The sequence below is a fragment of the Odocoileus virginianus genome, chromosome 20 (genome assembly GCF_023699985.2).
Source record: "Odocoileus virginianus isolate 20LAN1187 ecotype Illinois chromosome 20, Ovbor_1.2, whole genome shotgun sequence".
Lineage (NCBI taxonomy): Eukaryota > Metazoa > Chordata > Mammalia > Artiodactyla > Cervidae > Odocoileus > Odocoileus virginianus.
In genome coordinates, this window is record NC_069693.1 from 12,897,626 (window position 1) to 12,908,419 (window position 10,794).

The 10,794-nt window shown below is 50.8% G+C and overlaps 1 protein-coding gene across 5 annotated transcripts; it reads left to right on the forward strand.

Moving 5' to 3' along the window:
* The first annotated feature begins 234 nt into the window (after window positions 1-234).
* On the forward strand, window positions 235-10,583 carry RINL (Ras and Rab interactor like). Of its 5 annotated transcripts, XM_070450909.1 has the most exons (13): window positions 263-319; window positions 2,155-2,230; window positions 2,323-2,414; window positions 2,614-2,773; window positions 4,403-4,505; window positions 5,887-5,959; window positions 6,046-6,110; window positions 6,601-6,750; window positions 6,836-7,243; window positions 7,632-7,949; window positions 8,199-8,330; window positions 8,501-8,664; window positions 8,751-10,583. In XM_070450909.1, the coding sequence occupies exons 3-13, from the start codon at window positions 2,362-2,364 to the stop codon at window positions 8,811-8,813; spliced, it is 1,689 nt and encodes a 562-aa protein (XP_070307010.1). In that variant the 5' UTR covers window positions 263-319; window positions 2,155-2,230; window positions 2,323-2,361; the 3' UTR covers window positions 8,814-10,583. The 5 variants fall into 5 exon arrangements, with proteins under 5 accessions (XP_070307007.1, XP_070307010.1, XP_070307008.1 ...); XM_070450906.1 differs by lacking the exon at window positions 2,155-2,230 and having other exon boundaries at window positions 235-319; XM_070450907.1 differs by lacking the exon at window positions 263-319 and having other exon boundaries at window positions 326-2,240.
* Window positions 10,584-10,794: the final 211 nt, after the last annotated feature.

The window sequence follows — 10,794 nt, forward strand, 5'->3', positions numbered from 1 at the left end:
GCTGCCGGAGGAAGGGGGTTAGATCTCTGGCCGCTAAGGAAACCATCATGAGAAGCAGGGTGAAGAGTGCTGAAAGGTGCCGAGAGCGCACTCCTGGGGCCGTGGGAGCCTCCGTCCTGGCTGTTACCCCTGGACTCCCAGACACCTGCCAGAGTCCCTCCTTCCAAAGCCGGGTCACCTAAGGCCTGAGCCCCCACAGAGAAGGAGGAGGGTCCATTTCAGATCCCCCCAGCCCCGCCTCTTCCCCTGCCAGCTCAGCTTCCTCTCTCTCTGAGGAACTTTCACTTCCTGCTACTTCAGGCCTCCCCTCGGAGAACAGGTAGGGGCCCCCAGGGGACCGAGCAGCTGGCATCATCACCCCCCTCCGCTAGACTGACCCACAGCCTCCCTGTGGTATTAGGCAGCTGCCCCAATCACACCCTGCCCAGCACCCCTCATCTCCTGCCTTTCTCATGGGGCCCAGGCAAGCCTCTGCCTCCCTCTCCCCACCCCTCCTGCCTGCTCTCCCCTAGGCAGGGCACCTGCTTTCTGTCCCCCACTTCCTAACACCCTGGACTTCTGGACAGTGGGCTGATGGATTGGTTTAGCTATTGATTATCCATCCCTTATACCCACCCCAAGAAGAAGGGAAGCCCCTGGGAGCAGGGGCCTATTCTGCCCATCACCCTTTCCCCAGGCACCTAATTGTGGTCCTGTACTTCAGTAAATATTTGTTGGATGTATGGGCACATGGATAGATAGATGGAAGGACCTAGGATCCCTGCTCTGGGACTGCTGCAAGGAAAATATTTTAGAATGCCCTCCTTAATTGATAACCCACCATAGGAAGCTATACCTGGTTAAGAGTTGGGATCCAGTGGCTAGAGGGACAGATGTGTGACAAAGCAAAAAGAATAAATGTCAATAGTAGAATCTAGGTAGTGGGTATATAGATGTTCCCTGTAAAATCATTTCAGTTTTTTTTTTTTTTTTAATTTGCTTATTTTGGCTGCATTGGGTCTTTGGGCATGAGGGCTTCTTGTTATGGAGCGTGGTCTACAACTCCGGGGCTCAGTATTTGCAGCAGGCATGGGCTTACTTGCTCTGCAGCATGGTATCTTGGGCTTCCCTGGTGGCCCAGAAGGTAAAGAGTCTACTTGCAATGTGGGAGACCCACATTCGATCCCTGAGTGGGGAAGATCCCCTGGAGAAGGGAATGGCAACCCACTCCAGGATTCTTGCCTGGGAAATCCCATGGACAGAGGAGGCTTTGGCGGGCGACAGCCTATGGGGTCGCAGAGTCCCACACGACTGAGCGACTAACACTTTCACTTTCATGTGGGGTCTTAGTTTCCAGACTAGGGATGAAGGCTGAATCCCCTGCATTTGAAGGCAGATTCTTAACCACTGGACCACCAGGGAAGCTCCTATTTTAATTTTTCTGTTTGAGATCTCTCATGATAATCCTTGGGAGAAAATATTTGAAGGCCCCTTTATGATCAGGGAAGGGAGGAAGAAGAGACATCGTATAACATTTATCACATTTACAGAGTGTCTACAATGGGCAGAGCCTTTTTCTAGGCCCTGGGTTTTGACAATGGTTGTTATTCATCTGGTCCACTTTCATAAGGCGTCACTGGATGTTAAAATATAAAATATTACCCTGTTATTGTTTAGTCACTAAGTCCTGTCCAACTCTTTTGTGATCCTATGGACTGTAGGCTCCTCTGTCCATGGGATTTCCCAGGGAAGAATCCTGGAGTGGGGGACTTCCCTGGTGGTCCAGTAGCTAGGACTGCATGCTCCCAACGCAGGCAGTCCATGTTTGATCCCTGGTCAGGGAACTAGATCCTACATGCCACAACTGAAGAACCTGCAGGCTGCAGCAAACATTGAAGATCCCACATCCCACAAATAAGACCTGGTGCAGCCAAGTAAATATTTCTTTTTAATTAAAAGAATACTGAAGTGGGTTGCCATTTCATTCTCCAGGGGATCAGCCTGACTCAGGTCCATCAAATCCGCTTCTCCTGCATTGGCAGGCAGATTCTTTAGAGCTAAGTACCTGGGCTTCCCTAAATAAATACCTACCACTTGGTAAATAGCTGCCATTTTGAGTCCTCTTCCTTTCCCCCTACATTCCCCTCCCTCTCCCCATACCAACCTCCCTGCTAGGATCTCCAGATCTCCCCACCACCCAGGAACTGAAGAATTAACACCTGGCACAGTGAGGGGTCTCAAGTCCATCCTGGTTGGTAAAGGTCTCTGCCATGTGGGTTGTAAATATTTAGAATATTACCCCTGGGCTGGAACAGCCTTGAGACATACCTTCCTCCCTGCCAGAGGCCAGACCATGGCTCCCTGGCCTCCTGCATCCTGAGGATGACGGCCCAGCCAGAGGACAAGGCCTCAGCAGGCCCCACAGACCGGGAGAGGTGAGAGTTTCTGAGGCTGTCTCCACCTCCCTGGATTCAGAAGCCTCTTCCATCCAAGTCCCATCCACCCCCAGACAGGACCCAGAACCCCATCTCTGATCCTTTGCGCCCGGGCTTCCCCTTCCTGTACCTCTGACCCCATCTCAGTGTCCAACTGCCTTCCTCTGTCCCCTGGTCTCCTGGTCCCTGCCTGTCCCAGACTAATCCCATCACAGGGGAATGGAGCTGGTGAGACCCCCTTAAGGGTCCTGGGAACCCCAGAGTCACTCCTTCGCCTTCAGAGGACATGGGGGGTGTGGCAGATCCCAGAGCTGGATGCCCACAGTGCGAAAGCCCTTCTGGACCTGTGGCCACCAGGGGTAAGTACTCTCCCCTAGGCACCCTCTCTGACCCTCTCCATGACACCTGAACCAGTTAGGACCCTGCCGGTTGCCAGTGGCAAGCACAACACAAAACCAGGCAAACCGAAACCCTGCCTATCGACTCGCATGACTGAAAAGACCAGTGAAAGTGAAAGTGGTAGTCGTTCAGTCATGTCCGACTCTCTGCGACCCCATGGACTGTAACCTGCCAGGCTCCTCTGTCTTTGGGATTTTCCAGGCAAGCATACTGGAGTGCGTAGTCATTCCCTTCTCCAAGGGATCTTCCCGGGGATCGAACTCGGGTCTCCTGCATTATAAGCAGATTCTTTACCAGCTGAACCATCAGGGAAGCACACAAAGTCCAGAAGTAAAAGTAAATTTAGGGATGTCTGGATCTTGTACATCAGACTATTTATATATATATATATATATATATATATATATATATATATATATATATATGTATATATATATATCTTCATCCCATTTCTTGGCTTTTTTTTTTTAACCACACGCACAGCTTCTGAGATCTTAATTTTCTGACCAAGGCTTGAACCAGTGCCCCCAGCAGTGGAAGTGCAGAGTCCTAACACTGGACCTCCAGGGAATTCCTTGGTTTTGCTTGAAACGTTGGGGAATTCTAAACATTTTGCAATGCAAATAAACACTTGTTCCTCAATATGTTGATAAGTAGGCATTTATCGTTCTAACGTAACCAGAAAGACAGCTGCAGGCTCTAGTTCTGCTCCTCAAATGACATCAAGGACATCTCAGCAGTTCTCCTAGATTTCCCTTATGGTCGCCCAGTGGCTGCCCCAGACCCAAGCACATGTGTGCATTCCAAGCAGGAGGAAGGAAGAAAGGAGGCACCAGTTGCATTTTTTCCTTTTACCAGCAAAAACAAAAGCCTTCACAATTGATTCAGAATATACAGACAAGGCTCAGGTAGCAATAGTTTTTAAAAGTTCACCTGGAAAGGACTCCCTGGCAGTCCAGTGGTTAGGACTCCGAGCTTTCACTGCTGAGAGCTCGGGTTTGATCCCTGGTGGAGGAACTAACATTCTACAAGCCATGCTGTGCAGCCCAAAAGCAAACAAACAAAAAATAAAAGCCCTCCTGGGAGTTATGCAGCCAGAGGTGAGAACCAGTGCCTACACTGATCACTACCTATCCCTATGGCTGGGCCTGTTAATGCCCTGAACAAAGCTAGAGTTCTGCAAGGAATAGGGAATAGATTTGGATAAAGCAACTCTAGATGGCTGGCCCAAGCACAGGGCCACATCTCACCAAGTTAGCAACCCCAGTGTAAAAAGAGGTCTCTTTCTAAAGAACTCCTGTGGGGAGATTTCCATTGGCTGGGTTTGGTTCACATGCCCATCTCTGAACCAACCACAGTGGTCAGAGAACACTAAATCCTATTGGCTAGGTCAGGTCATGGACCCACCCTTACAGCTCTTGGGAGAGTTAGTCCCACCTGCAGGACCTAGAGTAGAGAGTGGAATAGAGTTTTCTAAAGGAAATTTGGGGTGTGGGACCCAAAATAAAGGAAAGGGATACTAGGCAGGAAATAGTAATAGACTTCTGCAGAATTTCTCATCGAGCTGACCTTTGTCTCCCTTCCCCCAGAGTTTCCTGGTCATAGGACATGATCCCAGACAGGTCCTGGTGTTGAAGACAGGACCTTCACCAGGGGAAGTCAACACCTACCAGATCCAGAAGCTTCCTGGAGGTGAGGAGCCTACCCTCAAGTTTCCAGTCCACAACAAATTCATCACCAAGATCAGTCATTTTTCATTGTAAAATATCTACTGAATCTTCCCAATCCTCTCCACCTCCATCATCCTAATCCTAACCACCATCACCTCTTGCCCAGACAATTGCAATGGCCACCTCTCTGGTTTCTGTGCTCCCACCCTTTTCTTCCTGCAGTCCATTCTAGACACGGCAGCCAGAGTGGTATTTTCAAACATCAACTAGATGTTATACATTCCTGCCTTAAACCCTGCAAAGGACACACAACATCTTTGAAAAAAAAAAAAAAGAAAGTGAAGTCACTCAATCGTGTCCAACTCTTTGCGACTCTGTGGACTATAGCCTACTAGGCTCCTCCATCCATGGGATTTTCCAGGCAAGAATACTGGAGTGGGTTGCCATTTCCTTCTCCAGGAGATCTTCCTGACCCAGAGATCGAACCCAGGTCTCCCGCATTGCAGGCAGACGCTTTACCCTCTGAGCTACCAGGGAAGTCCTGCAACATTTTAGATAAACATTAAACTCCTCATGGGACTTCCCTGGTGGTCCAGTGGTTGAGACTCCATGCTCCCAATGCTGGGGGCCCAGGTTCAATCCCTGGTTGAGGAAATAGATCCTGCATGCTCCAACTGTTTTCATGCCAAAATGAAGATCCCACAGGCTGCACCTAAGACCCAGTATGGCCAAATAAATAAATATTTAAAAAATAAACTCCTTATCATGGCCTATAAGATTATGATTAGCATTTGCTCACTACTGCCCGTCACTCTCTCTCTGCTCTAGAGACTGTTTTTTTCTGTTCCTTGAGCATGCTAAATGTGTCCCAACTTCAGGGCCTTTGTATTTGTTTTTCCTGTATGAGTGCCCTTCCTTGAATGGCTAGTTTAGTCTCCATCCTTTCAACCTCTATAGAAATGTAATCTTCTTTGACCAACACAGCTAACAATAGCCCTAGTCACTTTCAATCACTCTATTTCATTCCTGGCACTCAATACACTATACACTTAATCCTTATTTGTTTGCTCATTCATTTTCATCTCCCTCCACTAAAAGGTAAGCTACAGGCAGGCAGTGAATGTATCTGCCTTTTGACAAATGTATCTCCAATGCCTGAAAATAAATAGTTATCTTAATAAATATTGCCTAATGAATGAATCATATTTGGTGGCATAAGTGGGATGCTAGCATAAGAACACAGGAAAAGAAGGAGACTGCAAGGGCTAGAAATTTTTCTGTTCTGAAGGTTCTTGGGGGAACTGCAGAATTGGGGAAGAGAGACTCCCAGAAAAAAGAACGCTGCTACCCCTCAAGTTTTCTAACTTATTCCTTCTTGCCCTCTTCCCCCTCCACTACCCCAGGTGTGTGTCTGGAATCCTCTAAGCTCTGCATGTCAGATCTGCCCCATCTCCTGGCCTTCCTATCAGCCAGCAGGTACAGGTCATCCATCAAAGGTGCTAAGGAGGATCCTTCCCTATGACATCCCACCCACACTGTGGCTCCTGCTTATCTTTTCTCAGGGATGTTTTGCCCAGAACATTGCTCTTGCCCCCTCCTACCCTGGGGCCTGGAGACCAAAACACAGGTGAGACATGATTCTCTAAGGGAGAAAGAGTCCACCTATCCACCTCCTCGGTCCAGGAGGATGGTACCTGGGGGACCAAACTGCAGGGTTTGAGGGAGGATAAAGGGGACGGCAGGGGCTTCCCTGGTGGCTCAGATGGTAAAGAATCCACACACAAAGCAGGAGACCTGGGTTCGTTCCCTAGGTTGAGAAGATCCCCTGGAGGAGGACATGACAACCCACTCCAGTATTCTTGCCAGGAGAATCCCCATAGACAGAGGAACTTGGCAGGCTATAGTTCATGGGGTTGCAGGGTTGGACACGATTGAGCGACTAAGCCCACAGCACAAGGGGACCTGAAAAAGTTGAGGGGGGTGGTACTCAACTCCTGGGTCTGAGTGAGGAGGTACCAGGAAATAAATCTCAGTTCCTCCAGTAATGAGGCTGAACACTAAGACTCCATGGCTGGCCCCTTGGACACCTGGGACACCTCACTTCTGCTGTCTCCCAGATCCTCTGCAGATTGGCAGCATCCAACCCAACACCTCAAGGAGGGTGCTCATCCTGGTGAACAAGCTCTACTTGGAGACCCACAGAGGATGGGGGATGGAGCAGACCCCACCAGAGACAACTCCAGAGACTGCAGAGAGACATGGTCCAGGTTAGATAAGCAGGACCCAGGGCCCCTGAGGGATGAAGGAGCTGCTGCCACTCTTCTGTGAAACCCAACCCTCTCCTCACATCAGCCCCCAGGAACCCAGCCCCTCACCGTGTCTCCTGGGTGGAAGGCCCGCTCAGCCCAGAGGAACACCATCTTAGGCCAGCTCTGGCCAGCCTGGTGGAGGAGAAGGAAGAAGAGGAGGAGGAGGATGACAAAGATGAAGAAGAAGGACCTGAGGATGTGCTCACTCAGCACGTCCGGGCTCTAGCCAGGGCCCGGAGCAGCTACGTGGCCAAGCAGTTCCGAGGCTTCCGGGCGCGCCTCACCTCAGATGCTGGGGGCCCCCACAGGCCTGGGGACCCGGCCACAGAGCTGCTTCAGGACGTCCGGCACCTCCTTACTGACCTCCAGGATCACTTAGCAAAGGATCCGGATGTCAGGGCTGTCTTTGCAAGCAGGGGGCCTGGGGCCCCCCAGAAGGAGGAGGATCTAGGTAAGGGGGAGGACTGAGAGGGAACTGAGGAACACTCTCCAAACCCCCACAGGTTCACATTTGCCATCTCCTGGCCCTACATCGGTGTCCACATCCAACTTCGTTCTCTCCATCTCTGGGCACACCTGTTTCCTTTTCTACTCACACTCCCTGTCCTACATGTAGCAACACCTACTCTGTTCACCATTGCTCCGTTTCACGCATGTGTGACAGCGCATATTCTCTCTCCCAAGCGGTTGTTCACACCCAGGATCCTTCTTCCACATGCGCTCACACGTGTACACAAGTGGGCGGGCAGAGGCTAGGGAGGGGTGGTGATTGGTGATGGTAAGTCAGTGGAGAGAAAGTTGCATGGCGGCCCTGCCTAACCCCATCTCAACCCCTGCAGGTCCCGCAGTGGAGGCGGCCTTGTACCGCGCGGTGCTGGCGCCGCTGAAGCCCGCCCTGTGGATGCGACTCCGCACGCTCCGCGCCCCAGAGCTACGGCAACTACGGCGGCGACAGGTAGCCCTGCGGGCGGAGGCGGGGCCTCCGGGAGCCCAGGGGGCGGGGCGTGAGAGGCGAAGCCCCGCCCCCACCCTGCGGAGCCGCATTCATGCGCGCCTGGCGCACCTCCACGCGGCCTGCGCCCCTCGCCGCAAGGTGTCGCTTCTGCTGGCGGTGTGCAGTGACGTCTACAAGGGTCTGGCTTGTGGGGAGAACCAAGGTAAAGTAGGGGTCTTGAGTCTACCTGGATGTGGAGTGACTTGAGGGTTGCGGGAGCCAGGCAGCAGGCAGCTGTGCACACGTCGAGAGGGAGAAGATGGCAAGCTCTACGCGGACCTCGGGAATCGAGTGAGGGTCGTTTGCATATCCCGCAAAGTGGAAGGATAGCCAGCACTCGCGGTCTTGGGGATGGGATGGAAGTTGCCAGCACGTCCCCTCCAACCCCAGAGCCTGTCCTCCCCTCTCTTAGAGCCCTTAGGGGCCGACGCCTTCCTGCCAGCGCTGACAGAGGAACTGATCTGGAGTCCAGACATTGGGGAGACGCAGCTGGACGTAGAGTTTCTCATGGAGCTCCTGGATCCGGACGAACTACGGGGAGAAGGTGAGCCCCCAGCCCCAGAATCCCGAGACCGACAAGGCACGCCCTAGGCCCCCTGCCTGCAGTGGAAGGGAAGACGGGCAACCTGCGCTGGGGCGGGGGTGGGGAAGGGTGGGGGCGCGGGCTTCCGGGGAGTTGAGATGGCTGCGCTGACCTCCTCTTCTCGCCCCTAGCCGGGTATTACCTGACCACGTGGTTTGGGGCGCTGTACCACATTGCCCACTACGAGCCTGACACGGCCCGCGCGCCCAAGGGGCTCAGCTCTGAGGTCCGGGCCTCCCTGCGCCAGTGGCACCGCAGGCGGACGCTGCACAAACAGAGCCCTGCCGGGGCCCAGGTGATCACCCCTCCGGACTGGTGGCGGGTGGCGGGGAGGGCTGTACCTGTTTCCTTTCTGACCCAGGCTCCTGCCTCTCCCCGCAGGCCAAGCTGCCCTTTGAGGAACCGTGGGCGATAGAGATTATGCAAGAAGCCAAAGATGATTAGAGATCTCAGACCCTTCTGCCCCACACGCAAGATTCAGGAGGCATCTGGGACAGCACCAACTTCTGACCCCTGTTGTTTAGAGGCAGGGGTTTCCAGGAAAAGGAAACAGATCTGAGGAAAGACCTCTGAACCTTTACATTGGCTGTTCCTGTTTCCTGGAATGCCATTCCCCAATATCCACCTTGCTCCTTCCTTCCCTTCTTTCAGACCCTTAGGTAGACGTCACCTTCTTAGTGAGGCTGTCTCAGGCACTGCTGTCTAAAATTACAGCTTTTCTGACTGGATTCTCCCTGGGGTAAAGACAATAATGCCCCTCCCAAGATGTCCACCTGCTAATACCCATAATCTGTGAATATTTTACCTTAAGTGGTAAAAGGGACTTTGAAAAGTGATAGTGTTAGTCTCTCAGTCATGTCCAACTCTTTGCGACCCCATGAACTGTAGCCCACCAGGCTCCTCTGTCCATTGGATTTCCCAGGCAAGAATACTGGAGTGGATTGCCATTCCCTTCTCCCAGAGATCTTCCTGACCCAGGGATCGAACCCAGGTATCCTACATTGCAGGTGAATTCTTTACCATCAGATCCACCAGAAGAGCCCAAAAGGGACTTTACCAATGTGATTAAATTAAGGATCTTGCAATGGGGAGATTATCCTGGATTCAGGTGGGCCCAATGTAATCCCCTTATAAAAGGGAGGCAGGGGGATCAGCGTCAGAGGAAGAGACATGATGATGCACACAGATGTTGGAGTGATGTGGCTAGGAGCCGAAGAATGTAGGCATCCTCCAGAAGCTGAAAAAGACAAGGAATGGATTTTCCCATGGAACCTCAGAGGGGACTCAGCCTTTGACTTTGTTTTTTCAAACTGAAGCGTAGTTTATTTACAATGTTGTGTTAGTTTTAAGAATATTTAAAGAATATATATATATATGTGTATATAAGTATATATTCTTCAGATTCTTTTCCATTACAGGTTATCATGAGATGCTAAGTACAGTTCTCTGTGCTATGCACTTGGTCCTTGTTGTTTACCTATTTTATATACAGTACTCTTACTCAGTCGCTTCAGTTGTGTCCAACTCTTTGCGACCCCATGGACCGTAGCCTGCCAAGTACCAAGCTCCTCTGTCCATGGGATTCTCCAGGCAAGAATACTGGAGTGGGTATTTTTAAAGATATTTATTTTATTTATTTGGCTGTGCCAGGTCTTAGTTGCGGCATGAGGGGATTTTTAGTTGCAGCATGTGAACTCTTAGTTGCAACATGTGGGATCTAGTTCCCTGACCAGGGATCAAACCCAGGGCCCCTGCATTGGGAGTGCAGTGTTAGCCTCTGGACCACCAGGGAAGTCCCAACATGGTCTTTCTTTTGCGTGTGTGTCTGCATTTTAATCTCCTCTTCATATAAGGACACCACTCATGTTGCGTCAGAGCCCATATGTATGACTTCACTTTCACTTAATCACCTCTTAAAAGCCCTTTCTTCAAATATAATCACACTCTCAGTTCCGGGAGTTAGGACTTCAACACATAAATTTGGGGAGGGGACACAATTCAGCTTTTTGACTCTCTGTGGGTGGTACCTTGAGGCCCTAAATAACTTGTCCCCCAACAACTTTTTACCCCATGCTCTCAGCACCTCTCATTGATCCTTGCTGAATCATTGGATTTATTTGTACTGTTCTATTCTGTTTATGGCACTTTTCCACTTCCTGGAGTGAAATGATGTTTCCTATATAAATAAATGTATTTAATTTTTTAAAAAGTGAATCAATTTAAAGAAAATGATTAAGTAGCTAAGTGTATAGGTGACACATGGATACGAGGTAAAGTATGGGAAAGTGAAACTAAATGGCTGATGTTTGGAGTATCACTGGTTAATTATGGCTTTGGCTTCACTCTGAAGCTCTGGGCTTCCTACTGGATACCTTCTCTTGGACTCCCATTCCCATGATGTCCCAAACTGGCCACAGCATCTCCC